Below are 17,633 nucleotides of genomic sequence, written 5' to 3'. Positions count from 1 at the left end.
AGATGTCCTGGAGGTTCCTAAGCCTCTCCTCATTTTTCTGAATTCCTGTTTCTTCATTCTTTTCTGGTTGGATGTTTCTTTCTTCCTTCTGGTCCACACTGCTGACTTGAGATCCAGTTTCCTTCCCATCCCTATTGGTTCCCTGTACATTTTCCTTTGTTTCTCTTGACGTAGCCTTCATTTTTTCATCTAATTTGCGACCAAATTCAACCAATTCTGTGAGTATCCTGATTACCAGTGTAGGTTGGCTATCTGCTCGCTGCTTAGTTGAATTATTTCTGGGGCTTTGATCTGTTCTTTCATTTGGGCCATTTTTTTTTTTTTTTGTCTTGGTGTGCCTGTTGTGTAAAGGGGAGGAGCCTTAGGTGTTCACCAGGGCAGGGTAACACTGGTCACTGTGCTGTGATGCTGTATGTGGGGGAGGGGCCGAGAGGGAGCAATGGCGCTTGCTCCACTCACTCTCTGCTGGATTTCAGTCACTCCCTTCGCTACCCACAATCAAATTGGGACCCTCTAGCGTTGATTCCCGAGTACGTGGTCTTGTGCATACTCTAGACCCCTGTGGGTCTCTCCAACAACCTCTCCTGTGAGGCTGGGAGTTTCTCCTGCTGCCGCCTCAACCCCACGGGTGTTTTCACTCAGAGGTGTGAGGCTTTATTTCCCCAAGCTGGAGCCATGGGTTGCACAGTCTGTTTGCTTCCCTGCCGTTCCTCCTGGTTCATCTATGCGCAAATGTGGGGTTGCGGGGTCTGCTAGCTGTTGCACTGCCTGCCCCGTTTGTTCCACAATCCGCCACCTCTCTGGGTCCGGCCGCGTTGCCACGCATCCTCTCCACCCCGGCTGCTGGTGTTCGCCCCTCTTACTGGTCTGGATGAATGTTTCTTCTTTATCTCATTGGTTGTCAGACTCCCGTGCAGTCCGATTTTCTGTCAGTTCTGGCTGTTTTTTGATTTTAAATTGTTGTCCTTCTTTTGGTTGTGCAAGGAGGTGCAGTGTGTCTACCTACGCCTCCATCTTGGCCAGAAGCCCCTATTCCCATTTCTTGAAATTCTGTTTTCTTTTTGCTGTTCTAGTAGGGTGTTTTTTGCTTCCTTATAGTCCAAATTGCTTGATTCAGCTTCATCTACTGTACTGTTGATTCCCTGTAAATTATTCTTCATTTCAGTTAGTGTATCCTACATTTCTGACTGCTTCTTTTTTATGGTTTCCTTGTCCTTTTTTTATGCTGTTGAAGTTCTCACTAAATTCATTGAGCAGTATTTTGAACTCTGCATTTAGTAGATTGCTTGTTTTTTTTTTGTTGTTGTTCTTTTTCTGGAGTTTTGTTCTGTTCTTTCCTTTGGGACATGTTTCTTTGTTTTCTCATTTTGGCAGCCTCCCTGTGTTTGTTTCTGTGTATTAGGTAGAGCTGCTACATCTCTTGATCTTGGTAGAGTGGCTTAATGTAGTAGGTGTTCTATAAGGCTCAGTGACACAGCATCCTGATTACCTGAGCTGGGTGCTCCAAGTGAATCCCCCATGTATATCCTCCTATTGTAGTTGAGTCTTGACTGCTGTTGGCATGTCAATGGGAGAGATTTACCCCCAGGCCAGTCAGCTGCAAAGACTGGCTGTCACCACCATGGGAGATTAGCTGTGCAGGAGCACAGCCCTTGGAGCTGTGAGGTACAGCCCTTTAGTGAGGCCCTGGTGCCCACTGAGTTTGCCCATTGAGTGTGTTGCTTGTGGAGGTGGTGTGGTGATGCTTCAATGTGGTATGAATCTGTCCACAGGGTGCAGTGGCTCTGGAGCCTCCTGGGAGGTGCAGGCCAATGTCAGCCACCACCTGTGTTCTGCCTTGGGCCACCCAGCATGAACTACAAAGTGATCTTCAGATGGCTGCTACTTGTGCTGGCCTTAGAGGTGCCCAGGCAAGGCCAAGCTGTGAACCAAGGCCTTCTGCTGCTAGTGCCAGACCTGGGGCCACTTAGCAAGTGGTGTGGGCCATGCTGAGGCCAGATGTTATTTGTTTGAGAGATTTTAGGAAAGTTTGAGGCATGAGCCAAGATAGGCCATTTGTATGGAAAGCCAGTGGAAAGAGCGTGGCCAGGCCTACAAGTTGGGTGGGAAGGGGTCTCAGGGAATCACCAGGGTGGTGCAAACAGTGTTAGCCAGGTTGATGGAGGCTCATATGGTGCCCGCCTGTGGGCAGTGTGGTCAGATGGCTCATAAAAGGAACAATGGCCTTTGCTGGCACTTCTGTCTGGGAGAAAGCTGCCCCTGCAGCCATTGCCCTGATGCTGGACACTTCAGTTCTTCCCTGTATGTCCTTGCTGCCCCCATGTTGGAGCTCAGAGAGAGTGAGTCTGAGTAAGTACCTATGTATTGGACATTTAAGAGGAACCACTTAGACTCCAGAAGCCTCTGTCTCACTTGGCCATAATCCCTACAGGTTTTCACACTCAGAAGTTATGATGAGTTCTCTTCCTGGCACTGGAACTCTAGGGTGGGTGTGCTAATGTGGGGCTGGGATCCTTTGCTCCTCAGGGGTGACCTCCACAGCCAAGATATCCCTCCTGATTTTTATCTCCCGCACATGGGTATAGGACCAATCTGTACTGCATCTCTGCCCCTCCTACCAGTCTCAATGTGGCTTCTTCTTTATCTCCTTAGTTGTAGGACTTCCGTTCAGCTATATTTCAGACGATTCTAAAGGACGGTTGTTCTGTAGTTTAGTTGTAATTTTGATGTCCCAATGAGATCCTTTTTTAAACCTGACATGGGTTTATATTCATTTTAGCTACTTCCATTTTCAGAATAGTGATTTCTGCTGACTAAACACAAGAAACTTGGGGAAAGTGACAACTTCAGTTTTGAAAATCATTGTAATTAGTAACAGTATCAAATCTGGAAAAGTAGTATGTAAATGCTATAAACTATTACATTTTTATCTATTTTTATAACATTTTCTATAACCATAAAACAGTATTTATATAAAAATTCACACAAAGTTGCTAGAGAGTATACAATTTCCAAAAATGCCCTGGGTTTTTGTTACATTCAGTTTTCTAAGAATGCACTCAGATCAATCATAAAATACAGACATTATATGATATTTCATTATGTTTGGAAAAACTGTTCTCATTATTTTGTCTCCTCACAGTATTAACTCAGCTGTCCATTTTGTGCAGGGTTTGCTATCACTGAAATGTCAGAAACACATTAAGGCTGTATCCGTGCATGGTGAGTATTTATTTTCATATGGCAGTAATAGCCCTTGAGCCCCCACACCCACTTTACATCATCTATCTAAACAGGCAGGGTGAGAGCTCAATGACTGCCATTTGAAGTCTCAAGACCTCCTCTCAATCAGGCAAGAAGCAAATATTTGGGGGGAAATTATTACATTTTAAAAGCATTAAAATATTCAATTTAGAAATTTTTAGCATGGGAATAAGTAGATGGAAAAGCATAATGTGAAGCTGCTTCTTGACAAAACCTGTGTATTGAGGCAATAATTTATGAATTTGGGTCATGTTCTCTTTTTACACATCTAAGATTAAAGTGTCCCTTCAGGACTATTAGCACTTTTTGAAACTGTTACTTTATCAACATTTTGGCTATACAAGCAAATGTGGAAAGGCTTTCCAGAACTTCAACCACTAATATGCATTAAGTTTTTAAACATGATGAGAGCACTTTGTCTTATGAGAGTTAAGTTGTAAAATGGGCTAGACACATAAAGAGCTTATTTACTATAGCCCTTTCTTAATTATCCTGCTTTATATGCAAGGATGTTTTATAGAAATAATAAAACAGGATAAAACAAAGCTATCAGCTGTTGGCTATTCTAAAATTAATTGATTGATAACTTAACAATTTAAATTTGGATACTTTGTACACACTAAATCAGCTTTAAAATATAGAAACACTTTATTTCTTTACCATGACTTGTCCTTCCAAATAATGTATTGTTTTAAATTTGATCCATTTTTCTAATTTGTTTGACTGGTTGCCTAGCACCTGTGGTTACATAGAAGAAACAAGACAGGTGCCAATTATTTACTCAGGTGAGGAAGTGAGAAAAGCCATCAAATTGTGATTTTTCTGGTTTCTAGGGTGCATGCTGCTTCTATACAAAAATTTCAGATTCTATGCACCTAATGACTAAAACAGATAACTAAGAAGGGCCCTAGGAACTTGGCAGGAGGGAAGAACACTGGGGTTGGGGTTGGCTGGAAGATTTTGTGGGGGATAGGGACATGACCTGGCTTTAAAGATGGGGCAGGACTTTCATATGTGGAGAGTGGGAGGGAAATCTCTGGGGGCTACTCTGTGGAGGGGCCAATGAGAGCAAAGGCATAGGAATTCCATGAGGAAGGATTTGTGGCAAATAAGACTGGATAGTACATTGGGGCCAGGCCACTGAGGGCCTTATGTGACAGGGTAAGAAATTTCAGTTTAATCCCATACACAGTAAGTTTCATTTAGAAGATTCAGAAGAGCAACAAAATCAAATTAGATTCACAGACTAAACTTAAAAACAACAAACAAAATATAGTTAGCTAAAACCAAAAGCTTCTCAATAACTATATTATTTATAAAAATTTGTTTCTACAAAGGTAACATGCTGTCTCCCAGTGTTCCTGTATGTATGGAAACAGGGAAGGGTTTGTTTTCTCTATTAGTGTTTCAGGAAACACTTTGTTTTCTCCACACCCTGTGGCTTAAACATTTAGGTTGTCACAGATACCTCTATTAGAAGTATGTCCCGAAATACCAGGGGAATAGCCAAGGGAGAAAGCATGGTAGGGTTGGACAATGGAAATCTCAGCTAAGTCTGAGAGAAAAGCTAATTTACAATTCTTCCAATTCAAAGCATCAGAAGGGCCTGGAGGTCATATTACCCATCACATTTCCATAGGTGAAATATGGTTTGTTCCTTTAAGATACTATGTGGTGAATTACAGCAGAAGAGATGGAAGATGAAAAAAATGGAACCATAATAGTTAACACTTCTATCGTATTTATTGTTATTTAGCAGAAGAAAGCAATAGTGAAGCAAACATTTACAAAAAGTTTTTTTACCTTCTGTGCTGGAAACATGGTTAAATTTCACCATGGTTAAAGTTACTCAAATAGATTGGAAGTAGAAAACATTGCCCCTGAATGTTAATATTTAATCTCCTTCCCCTTCCTTTTCAGCAACTATTTTTTCATGGGCTAAGCATTCTGCCTTTTATAAAATTCCCCCATCAGATGTTAGCATTGTTCCCAGTTCCACCTGGATCCAGAACTATGCTGCTGATACACAGGCTCTAATCCAAGAGTCGTCCTTTCAATTCCTGTTCTTCTAGATTATTCTGTTGCCTCTTCTTATTCCAGTCCTTTTGGCAGTTGCACCTGTGATTTAGGCATTTAAATAAAAAGGAAAAAATTAATCATGGAAGTTCAAGAACTTTACAGCAGGAATGACAACACTTACATGCCTCGAAAGATGCGTAGCGGATTAGAAATTCTAGATAGCCCCAAAGTTATGATAAAACAACAACCACAGCCACCATTCGTTGGGCATTTGATAACAGGAACTGATCCAAAGGCTTTGAGCACCTGGTGAAGCATATCATCGAAACAAGAGGGCAAGTGCTAGAGCCACCTGTGTTCAACTCTTGGGACTAGTGCTTACTAGTTGTGCGGTGTTGAACATCAATTTTCTCAGGCATAAAATGACAATAGTAGTATCTAACTTACAAGGCTATTTTAAGGATTAAAGGTTAGTAATTAATGTTAACACTTATTTTTTTCTTTCATCTTAAAATTTTTTAAATTACAGTTAGCATTAAATATTATTCTGTATTAGTTTTAGATGTACAGAATTAGAAAATCATGTACCTTATAGAGTGGTTCCCCCCAATATTTTAAGTACCCACTTGGCTCCATACATAGTTATTACAATATTATTGACTATATTCCCTATGCTGTACTTTATATCCCCAGCACTATTCTCTAACTACCCATTTGTACTTCTTAATTCCTTCACTTTTTTCCCCCAGTCCCCCAATGTCCCTCCCCTCAGTCAAACACCAGTCCATTCTCGGTAACTGTGTGTTTCCATTTTGTTTGTTTTGTAACACTTATTTTTAAAACATTTTCTCATTTCATCCTACAAAAGCCTTGGAAAGAGTGTACAGGCTCAGACAGGGTAAATAATTTGCTCAACAGTGTGTAGTATGCACATGTATGTATAGCATTACACATACATACACTCATAGAGAATGGGACTGGTTGGGCATGGCAGGAGGATCCATTTCGGCACAGGGTATTTAATTCCTCTCACGTGGGTGAGTTCCTGCTCTGGATCAACACCCCAGTGGGTGTCCAGGATAGGGGTGTGGAAGACCTGAGGAGACTTACATTGTGTCCACATAAGGGCTCTCTCAACCTGAAGCAGAATGTGGGAGATACTGAGAGAGGTACAGATAGAGGGCAGTGGAAACATTAAGGAAGAGTACTCACTCCTGATGTTCTGTGTGGTTTCTTTTGTTGTTGAGAGAAATCACATTTCTCTGGGTAGATTTCAACAGATAGAGATAAAATAAAAGGTAATTTGAGCAGAGAGTAGTATGGAGGCAAGAAAAGAAGGCCTGCCAGGGAAAATATCAGGAATATGGATTGCCATGGATGTCCTAGAGCTGCTGTGGTGGTCAAAGTACAGTCACCAAGTAAGCAGCAGCACCAAGAAGCTTGTCAGAAATGCAAATTCTCAGGCCCCATCCAAGACTTACTGAATCACGACCTATTGAATCAGGACCTGTAGGGGTGGACTCAGTCATCTGTATTTAGCCTTCCAGGTGGTTTTGATTCATACTAAAATTTGAGATTCACTCCCACAGATGTTTTCTAACATATATACAGGGTGGGGCCAAAGTAGGTTTATAGTTGTTCATATGGAAATAATACAGTAATTAATAAATAGTAACACAAGAATAAACTCTGTTTCGAGTACTCACAATTAATTATAAACCTACTTTGGCCCTACCCTGTATCAAAAACTCTAGGTATTGGTATCTTTTTCTCTCTAGGTATTTGAGAAAGGCATTTTATGGTCTATACAATTCCTGGTGAGTATATGCTCTTTTGAGATGAATTTGAAAGGTTACATTGCTTTCTCCTATGGAGAGATTCCCTTTATAAGGAGCAGAACATTTCCAAAGCAATGACGCAGTTTAGGCTTTGGGGCTTGTAGATTCTCCTGGGTTCTTTTTGGAGGCAAAAAACAGGAGCAGGAAAATAGTTAAAGACAGCTCTGGGGCTTTAGACCGGAATGAATGAAAGAATGGAGCTACGAGGGAAAATGGGAACCAGAAAAAATGACCAGGCCTAACAACGAAGAACTTGGTTTGGGGACAGATTGAATGAAGGGGCAAGAAAATCCTGAGTGATCTAAGTTGAAAAGGAGATCTGGGATTGTCCCAGATTGTGTGGTAATTGAAACAAAGGAGAAGAGAAGATGGGAAGGAGTAGAAAATTGCTGAGGGAGAGGATCTAGAGAACCTAGTTAAAGAGAAAGAAGAAGATCTTATAAATGAGATATAGAAGAAGTGGCCAGAGGTGGAGATGAAGGCTTGAGAGTATATAATCTTACATGTTGTAATTGTAAGGATTGTTCAGGTGTCATAGACTCTTTTGGCTAAGGAAAGCTGTTCATGTCATTATTAAACTGAAGTTTTTCCAAAAGAGAATTTAGCACTGTCTTTAGGCACTGGCTGGAAGCCCAAAGTGAAACTGAGTGAGGTTAAAACTTACCCTGTTTGGCACAGAAGCTTGTGCATGTGACATACACACAATTAGCCTCAGTGAAAAGTGTAAATACTCATCTGAGATGGTGGGCAGTGAGTGGGTCACAGAATTTTGGAGTGAAAGGAAATCATACATTTGCCTTGAGGGATAAGCCCATACAAACCTAAGGTCTTTGTTTTGGGCTGTTATCATGTTGATTGAAAGTTATTCACTCATAGTCATTACTTTATAAATTCAATTTGATAGTTAAGAGAAAGACTTTTAAAACATAGCTAAAAACAACAAGAGCAACAGAATTTAAACATTACTATGGGAGCAGCGATGGGAATGAGTGGAGCAGGCTAGGTGTTAGGCAGTAGGACATGGTGGGACCTGAGAGACCGCAGAAGCCAGTACACAGCTCCCCTGATCTGTGCTGTGAAATGCAAGCCCAGTGGGGCCAGAAATGAGGTTTCAAGTGGTGCCAGATATCTGGGATTTTTAATGTGATATATTTTTTTATATGATAATACTCAAGCCAAATAAAACAAGCTTTCAGATCTGGCCTGTAGGCCACCAGTTTTCAATACCTGGCCTACAGAATATCTCTCTTTTAAACTGAATTAAATGGGCAGTTTCTTGGAGGAGGTAACATGTGAGCCAAGCAAGTAACAGATTTTCCTTATTCTCTGCTGGCAGCTTCATTTTAGATATCTTGGGCCAGAAGTATGTGGTAGAGAGAGAATAAACATTCAAATGAAAAAATACCATCTTAAAATATAAACAGACTACTTAATGGCATATACTCTAGAAAATACAAAAATAATATTTATAAGTCCATGAGATGAGAATAGTCTTTTTTAAGTTTTCTAGGAATAACTAATTTGTAAGTACATTTTTGGCATTTAACAGTCTAGTTAGGAACATCAGTAATAAACATCCCACAAGATTTCAAAATTGTATTTTAATTTTAACCTCATCTTTGAACATTCAGGGGTTTGGAGGGCATCTCTGTCCTTCAATGCAAAAGGGAGAACCCCCAAACTTTTAATTTCACTTTCTCCAAATGAGCATCGTTGTGTCTCATTTGACTGACCCAAAATACCCCTTTTTACTGGGATTTTTTTACATCATCACTGGTGGCATTTATAGTATTTCATTGAGTCTAAGATGCACATTTTATGACGTTTCAACCACCCTGAAAACAGTCAGTGTTATTTACAATAGTTGGCTGCGTGTGCAAACACAGACACATCGGAGCCTTTCTTCTTACTGTTTGTGCCTCCATTGAGGCCCCCCTGTTGGCATTAACCGTGCACAGGTGTGTTTCCATTTAAAAACCTTTTAAAGAATGATAAAGCAAATGTGGCAAAATATCATGAGTATGTAAGGATTTGTGTACTGTCTTTGAACTTCTGTAAGTCTAAAATGATTTCAAAATAAAGAGATTTAAGAAGTCTTTTAAGGATTACACTATGGTTTGGCATTAAAGCAGAAATTTATTGTGTATGTAGGAAGGCACAAAAACAAGAGCACCGGGGAGCCAATTGACATTAGTGAAATGAATTTTTACCAGTGGAAAACTGCATTTTCATTTTCCCCACGGAACACTTTACAAGACTACATAGATGATGTTGTGTGACATTTTGCCTCTAAGGTACATGCAGGCCAAGCCAGGCACAGAAAGCAGCCGGAATTACCAGTCCCTTAGAACACATAAAGACATTCTGATGCAGAGGCCAACATGCAAGACTGTCATTCAAAAATTAGTTGAGAGTGTACTTTGAAACATTCTTTTCTTTATTAGTGGCCATTAAAAAAAAGCTTAAAATGGATAACACTTTAGAATTGATTGAAAAAGTAAAATGTTATATTTAGTAGGGTGGTACATTTTGCAATTATCATCACAAATTTAATGTCTTTTGGTTTATGATCTGGACTTAAAACAAATGTTCTCAATTGAGTAAAAGGCAGAGTATTTTGACTGTGAATGTTGTAAAACCTACATTTTAAGCTCCATTAAGTGGAGACTGTACCTGTCTTATCCCTGCTGTAGTCCTGACCCCTCTGAGGGCGCCTGGCATGTGGGAGCACCATGCATATATCTGTTGCATAATGAGAGAGTGAATAATTGGAGCTGAACAGACTCCAGGGAGGCAGATTTGCTCAGTAGAATATTCCTGTAGAAGGCACGGAGTTGGATCAGATGACCAGTTGAACTTCATTCTCTCTTCTACTCTGAATCTACATGCCATCTTTAACATAGATTTTAAAAAGAGTTCTCTTCATTCTTTTCAGACTAATGTTATTTTCGGACTGTGTAGCCACTAAGGCAGCTTGGATATGCTTTACTGATGACTGGTTACAGAAGTGACAATTTCTCTCAAAATGACTCCCTTGCCCACTCCCTACTGAGGTCTGACTGCCACAAGAAGAGCAGGTGTGGCAAGTCAAGGGCAGGCAAAGAACTCTCACCTGACCTCATGTGACCTCCAGTGTTCTCATCCTGGCTCCTGCTCCAGCAAAAGTCAGAGTCTCTCTGAATAAAAGTAATTTTGTATGCATTATTAGCAGATGAGAATAAGGGACTTACATATGTATGTGTATACATATATGTATATATACGTAACAGCTATCTTATTTTATAATGTATAGCTCTTTGAAGCAGAAAAAGAAGCAGCTTACATGGAAATTTGTTTAAAACATTTTGAAAAAATTGTGATTCCCTATGATAAAATAATATATTAACTATTTTGTCAGTGTCATCTCTTGGTAAATTCCACACTAGATTTTAAAATAATAGTTAATTAAAATGCTGTCATAGTAATAATGAAAGAAATTTATTCCTGTAGTTTAAGCTACAAGGAATAGAACATTTTCATATATCAGCAGCAGTAATAGTGAATCATAGTAAATATTAAAACTGAAATAATGGCAAAATATTTTAAACTCCATTAATTTGTGGTGACACTAACCTGAGGTTTACCATTTGTCTGCCTGTCTAAACAGTGAAAAGTATAAATGCAATGCCAGTCATCTCTCTTTATCTACTAAAAATTAACCAACAACCAAAGTAGTTTGGAAGCACTCAGATATCTACAAATGACTGACCTCCTTAGACTTCATTCTTATGCCTACAGCAGATTCCTCAAGACTTGATTGTCAGCTGTGTGTCTCCTGGATAAGTGATTTAACTTCTTTAAGCCTTAGTTTCTTTCAATGAAATGGGGAGAATACTAATACCTACCTTATGGGGTTGTTAAGATGATTACATGAGTTAATTTATATAGTGAATTTGGCCTATTGTTAAGTGCTTAGTAACTGTTAGGTGTTAATACTGTTACAGAAGTTACATAGGTGTATGTCCTTGGGGATAATCAGTAATTTAGATTGCCAGTTAGTCACAATTAGTGAGGCCGTCCTGGTGGTAAAACAAAGAGGAATAGAGTTGAGATACATTTATTGTGGTGCTTGTTCACCGTTTCTCCCTCCTTCTACTTACAGGTTTAAGATAGGCGACGTTGCTGTGACGAATGTCGTTCAAGAGCTGATCTCTGGGAGTGATTTCCACCAACGGGGGTGGCCTATTTCTGGGCACTGGTTTCAGTGTTTTGATCACATCTTTGAGGTTGGTTTTTTCAGGTGCTTCTCTGGCTTCTGGCATCCGAGATTTGCGCTGGGTTCTCTTCAGCTTCACTCCCCGGAAGGAGTCAGGGTCTGTCCTGCAAGGAGGGGACTGTGATGGCTTTTTTATCACTTCATTTCGTCGACTGAAAGGGACTGCTGGGGGAATGGGAGGACGAGGAGGAGGTTGGAGGAACTCCTGCACCCTGGAATCTGGCATCGGTCCTCCTAGCATCTCCCACATCCCAGGTGGCAGCCCCAGCCCATTCTCCAACATGGCTATTAACCTTCTTTGCTCTTTGAGTTGTTGCTGTTTTTGTTCTTCTTGTCTTTTTTGCCTTCGTCTATCCTGATTCCTGGTGAGCAGATTGGTCACCACCATTCTGGGACCTGGGAGCTCAAAATGGTAGCCCATCTTCAGGAGAGTGTTGTTTGCCTTCAAAAGCCTGGATATTTCCATTTCGGCATGGTGGCCCAGCATGTGCCTTTGATTGTGAAACCGCAATTCAGTCAGTGTCTCATTAAACTGGAGACACCTCATTATGGCCACAATTCCTTTACCTGTGATGAAATTGGACTCTATGTTGAGTGTGGTAATGCTCCTGTTTTCACGCAGCATGTTAGCCAAGGCGAAGGCCACATTCTCATCTGCACCCACGTTCGCTAAACTGAAGGTTTTGATATGTTTGTTTTTCTTCATTGCATCGACAAAGTCCAGTAACATTTCTTTGGGGATGTTTTCAATGTTGTTCAGGTTGAGTTCCTTCATGTCAGGATCATTTTGTCTAACTCGCCTCAAGCTTCCATCTAGGTCAGTTTGGTTTCCTGAAGGCCTTGCACTTACCTTCAGAAAACTGGTATCTAGAGCTAACTTTTTAGGATTTAATTTTGATATCTTTTTTTCGATTTGCTCTTGGGCCTCTGGTCTGTCCTTTTGTCCTTCAAATGCTCGGTCCACTGCCTGCTGGTGGCTCTCGCCATTTCTAATTGGCTCCTTTCCTTCGCCTATCTCTTCTCTTTTTGCTTTTTCACCACTCCCTTCACTCTCATTTTCTTCATCATCTTCCTCTTCTTCACTTTCATCTTCCTCTTCTTCACTTTCATCTTCCTCTTCCTCATCTTCATCCTCCTCCTCCTCTTCATCTTCATTATTATCTTCATTATCTGTTTCTTGGACATTGTTACTGCCCTTTGATTCTCTCTTATTTGCAATGATTTCATTATTGAGCTTTTCTTTTAAGTACTGGGACACCTTTTTATCACCTCTGTCCATTTCTTTATGCTGCTCTTCAGTGTTTTCCTAAAAGAAACAGTGAAGAAATATATAATAGAGCTATATGTACTATAGATAAAAAGATCTATTATTGAGAAAGATATAAGCAAATAAACTGTATAGTATTCTGTTATGTATATACATATACACATAAACATACATACATCATATAAAATCTTATAAATGTCTAGGAAAAAGTCTGTTGTATTCATCAAATTAGTAGATCGCTCTTAGGAAGAGAGGTAACCATTAAGATAACTGAGGAGAAGAAGCATTTGGGGGAATAGTCACTTGTTACAGTATATAATCCTACAGTGATTGAGCTTCTTAAACAAAGTTTAAAACACATAGTAGTTTTGTAAGCAAATACAACCAAAATAACAATAATTTTTTTGAGACACACATACAGAAGTGCCCATTTTGGGGCTATGTTTACCTCATCCTATACATTAAAATGAAACATAGTACCTTTTGTGTTCAGATTCTGTATTGTTTTTTAAAATGCTGTACAATTCCAGAAGCAGCTAATAATTATGTTTTTTGAAAACCTTATGGAGTTATCTACCAATACACTGAAGTCTCTGTTTTGTTTACAGCTGAATCGTCATCTTTGTATTCACTAGCCCTGAGTTACACAATAATTTCCCCATTGCCATAACTAAAATTTGCATTCCTCACCCGCTAGCTAATCTAGTACACTGTATACGTCAAGTTTTCTTAAGAACATAAAATATTGTGTGGGAAATCAGAGCAGTTTGATATTTGGAATATACCAAAAGCCTTGACTTTGATTTTGTCTCCTTGGCTCTGTAAAAACTGCCCTGGCTACTACAACGACAGGTTCACTAGTTCAGTTCCTTTTTGAAGGAAGGTATGTAGGAGGCAGAGCCAGCTACAGAGGGGGACAGGATTATGCAGAGATTTAGAAACAATTGCTTAGTCTGGGAAGAAAAATGGCAGTCTTTATCAGTAATGTTTATTAGATTGTTGCCCATCAGTTTGTGTACTTTCCTATACAATATGTATACCTCAGACGTGTCATTTTGAAAGATGGTTAGCAGTTGGAGTCACAGGTTCATCTGAACAAGAACTTGATCTGACTGCATATAACAGATTATAAATTGAGATTGACAGTTGACAATACCTTAGCAATTGTCATCTTCCCCAATAGGGGGAGCCAGCTATCAAGTTGTTTAAATTCTAGCAAGAGAAGAAAAGGTGTGAAAAGTACCCAATCAATTTTCTTTTTCTGAAATTGTTCATATAGGTTTGGCTTTTACTCCAATTGTAATTGTACCTTAAACTCCAACCTTATCAAGCCAGCAATTTATTTCTTGAGTTCAGTATATGTTTATTCTCTCCTGCCCATAAAACCAGTTTCCAACTTTTCTAATTGCAGACAGTGCGACAGTAATGTCACAAGATCTGTCTATGTCAGCAGGCGTAACTAAGAGAGACTTTACCTGGGATCTCTTTTTTTCTTAATATTATCATATTAGAAAACATGCTAATATACAATAAGTTCATAGATTTAACCTCAATTCTACTTTTCATGTAATAACATTTAAGAAAGAACTATCTTTAAAACAGCTTAATAGCTATTAATTTTTAAGTTAATCACTGATATCCACTGCACTATGGGAATATTGGATATTTTCAGTTATTTGACTTGGGTTAATTGTAGGGTATGTGAATGGACTTTAGGGGGACTGTGATATCTTGAAATTGTATTTGAAATACAGCATATGTGTGTATGTGCCAGAAACAAAGGGTACAGAACTTTCATTAGCTTCTTAAAGGGGTCTGTGAGCCAACAAAAATTAAGGACAACTCCTTTGGTATTATGAGTTAATTCATTAAATTCTGTGACTGTAGACTACAGACTTTTCTACAAAGCAAACCAAACAACAATTTTTAAAAAAACAGAGGCATTTACCTAAGATGATCCACTTTTCCCTCACAGCTATATCATATAGGTATTTCAGAAATTTCCAATATTAAACATTAGATTTCATTTTTAAGTGGCAACAGAACAACTCAAAATATGAAATCCTGAGAAATGGCAGTTGCCACATGGACACCTGCCAGCCCAGGCGCCCTTTCTCTGTTGTACACAAATCCCTGGTTACCTGGGATGGCACAAAGGTGACAGGAATGCGCTCGTCTTCCAGCATGCGTCTGGATGCCTTTTGCCAATACATATAATCAACAAGAGACTTATGGTTGAAGCTTCCTGTTGGTGGCTTGCCGGTTTGATCTTTCTGTATCATTCCCACGGGAAGCCTGGGGTCAGGAGCCATGACTTCCATTTCTGACTGCAGTTCTAACAGCTCTTCCGGGGACAAGTTGGCCAAGATTTTATCTTCATTAATCTCTTCATCAAATTGTTCTTGATCTGAATTCCTGCTGTGCTTGGACATGATTTTTTTTTCTGTATTTTTTTCTATTTTACTAGAAAAAGAGAAATAATTAAAGATGATTTTTAAAAACCTCTTAAAAAGTTTCCCCAGTTAACAAGTATCCCAGGGTCAACATCCCTTTGAGAGATTTCTCCCCCCCAAGAACCCCAATGGTGCTTGCTGAGCAGCAAGGAGTGACTGAGGCTGAGCTTACTCTGTCTATATTAAGCAGGGCTTGGCTGGAGATGGTCAGTTTATGGAGCAGCTATGCTGCCCTCTTTTCAGCAGCTTGAGTCAGCTGTGCAAATCCATCTGACATTTCAGTGCAGCTGCTAAGGTTTGCCAGTGACAAACAGGTCTGCAGAATTGCTGCAAGAATAAAGAGTTCCTTTCTTATGTACTCTCACACTGTCATACATGAGTTCACCCCCCCCCTTATACACACCCCACTACACAGGAAGACCATTTCTTTTTTATTTAAATGATTAAAGCAACTTACAATATTTCAGAAGGAAAATCCAACCAGTGGCTCGGGTTCTACTGACGTGAAAAATTCATGTGAAGGAATATGTCTCTTCACTACAATGTGGCTCTGGGAGCAAATAACCGGCACATAGCAGAGCAGAAGTCTGGCTGGTACTCATCTGCTGTGTAAGCTGAACCTTTGCAAGTCGTCCTTATTTGCATCTAGATCCTGTGATCTAACAGATGGGGACGACCAGCACTTGAATTTCCACTATGAGTGGACAGTTTAATATTTTAAATAATTTGTTTTTCTTAAGTATTCATTAAGCCAGGATAAATGTAAAAGGATCTGAATTGAAGTATAACACACACAAACACACACACACAAACCAAAAACCAAACAAACATTAAAGTGCCAAAAGAGAACATGAGAAGATATTTTCATAGCTTCAGAATATTGCAATAATTTTCAAATGGCAATGTTTATCCAAATGACAAATGTAAATTTCTTTTGAACTAGCCATTCTACTTGAAGAATTTTTTATCTGACTCTTTTTAGGATTAAAGAAAGGTTTTAGAAATTTTTATCCACATTTTTATCCTACGGATATATGCCTACATGGGTGGAATGATAGGTGTATGAGATTATTTAACATAGCAAAGTGAAAAACAGTGTATATTGTATGCTATTATTTGTGTGATAAAAGGTAAAAAGAATATGTTATATAAATAAATTTTATCAACATAATGCATCCTTGGAAAGATACACAAGAAACCAATAACTTTGAATAATATTGAGGGAATGGGTTGTCTGAGAAGTCCAGGAAAAAGACTTTGTTACTGTATACCATTTTATAATTGTCAAAATTTAAATGTTGTAAATATAATATTTATTAAAAAACATATTTTTGTACAAAATTAGGATAACACAGAGAAGCACAAAGAAAATAAAAAATTTCCCCTTATCTCACTACTAAGATCTTATTACTATTAACATTTTGGTTTATCATTGCAGTCCTTTCTGCTAGGCATATAAACTTAATATCTTTTGTAAATTTTTTTCTTTTCTTGCTTAGAAAACCAGGTTTTTTCTAGGATATGGTGTATTTTACATATATTCTACTACTACAATATTATTGCAACCCATCATATATACATATATATATAAAATTATTTACAAAGTATATACATTTTACTATTGCAATATCATACATAATTTATAAATATTTATAGTATGTATTTGAGATATAATCAAATAATATATTCTTAAGTATTATCATAGTAATAAACATTTATAAATAAATTTATAATTTTGGCATATATTTTATAAACATACACATATATAACAAAACATGTGAAAAAATTAAATGAGTAAAGTTTTAAATTGATTTTCTAATATTTTCTTCTTACCCCAGTGGTTTATGTTGAACTCCTCAAGGTTGAGAAGCTTTTTGTTTATACAGCTAAATGATTCCCCAGAAAGTTATTACCCATTTACCTGAGTAATCATTTATAAAGTAAAGAGCAGAGGAACACAGTGGCAACTTACAGTCTTTAACAGCTTTCAGATCTTCCTTCTGTCGTGTAAAAGGGAAAATAAAAACTTGGCTTCAGTGGGCAGGGAGGTTCGTAAACCACTTTTCGGACCACTGATTTGCAGGGGATTATTTCATAGATTTAGTTTGCAGGCCAGTAGTCAAAAAAGACTTGACCAAAAAGAGTTTTGTGTTCAAGGAGGACTGGGGAGTGTTATATTCCATGTTTGTCTTTTAGAGATTTATAGAGCTTATGACCTTTTAGGTACTCTGAGAAATCCTACAGGAAAGAAACCCATTTGTTTAGCCCAATATTCTCCAACATTATTTAGTTAATTCACACTTTTTTCTTTTACAAATCCCTTAACAATATCCTTTGCCATTAACTTTACAAAATTCATACTTTGGGAAATATTGATCTAAATATAAAAAAGGAAGATCTGGAATCAGTCTGTGGGATTCAAGTTCCAGTTTCACTCCTGAGTAGTACTGGGCAACTTATTCCTACTTTCCTCATCATATAGAAGGGATCTGAGAAAAAGATTTACTATATACAGCTACTGAGAGAACTGCGTGAGG

At 38.6% G+C, this 17,633-nt stretch overlaps 1 protein-coding gene across 3 annotated transcripts; it reads right to left on the bottom strand.

Moving 5' to 3' along the window:
* Positions 1–4,988: 4,988 nt before the first annotated feature.
* On the bottom strand, positions 4,989–15,683 carry LMOD3 (leiomodin 3). Of its 3 annotated transcripts, XM_045192087.2 has the most exons (5): positions 15,554–15,680; positions 15,269–15,423; positions 14,785–15,106; positions 11,261–12,682; positions 4,989–5,382 (listed from the first exon to the last, which is right to left on the bottom strand). In XM_045192087.2, exons 3-5 carry the CDS (start codon positions 15,073–15,075, stop codon positions 5,356–5,358), a joined length of 1,740 nt encoding a protein of 579 aa, XP_045048022.1. In that variant the 5' UTR covers positions 15,076–15,106; positions 15,269–15,423; positions 15,554–15,680; the 3' UTR covers positions 4,989–5,355. The 3 variants fall into 3 exon arrangements, with proteins under 3 accessions (XP_045048022.1, XP_045048021.1, XP_024412491.1); XM_045192086.2 differs by lacking the exon at positions 15,269–15,423 and having other exon boundaries at positions 15,554–15,683; XM_024556723.2 differs by lacking the exons at positions 15,269–15,423; positions 15,554–15,680 and having other exon boundaries at positions 14,785–15,262.
* Between the last annotated feature and the right edge of the window lie 1,950 nt (positions 15,684–17,633).

This window comes from Desmodus rotundus, chromosome 8 (genome assembly GCF_022682495.2).
Source record: "Desmodus rotundus isolate HL8 chromosome 8, HLdesRot8A.1, whole genome shotgun sequence".
Lineage (NCBI taxonomy): Eukaryota > Metazoa > Chordata > Mammalia > Chiroptera > Phyllostomidae > Desmodus > Desmodus rotundus.
The sequence above is the reverse complement of the archived record's forward strand: the minus strand, read 5'-3'. Positions and strand labels throughout refer to the sequence as shown.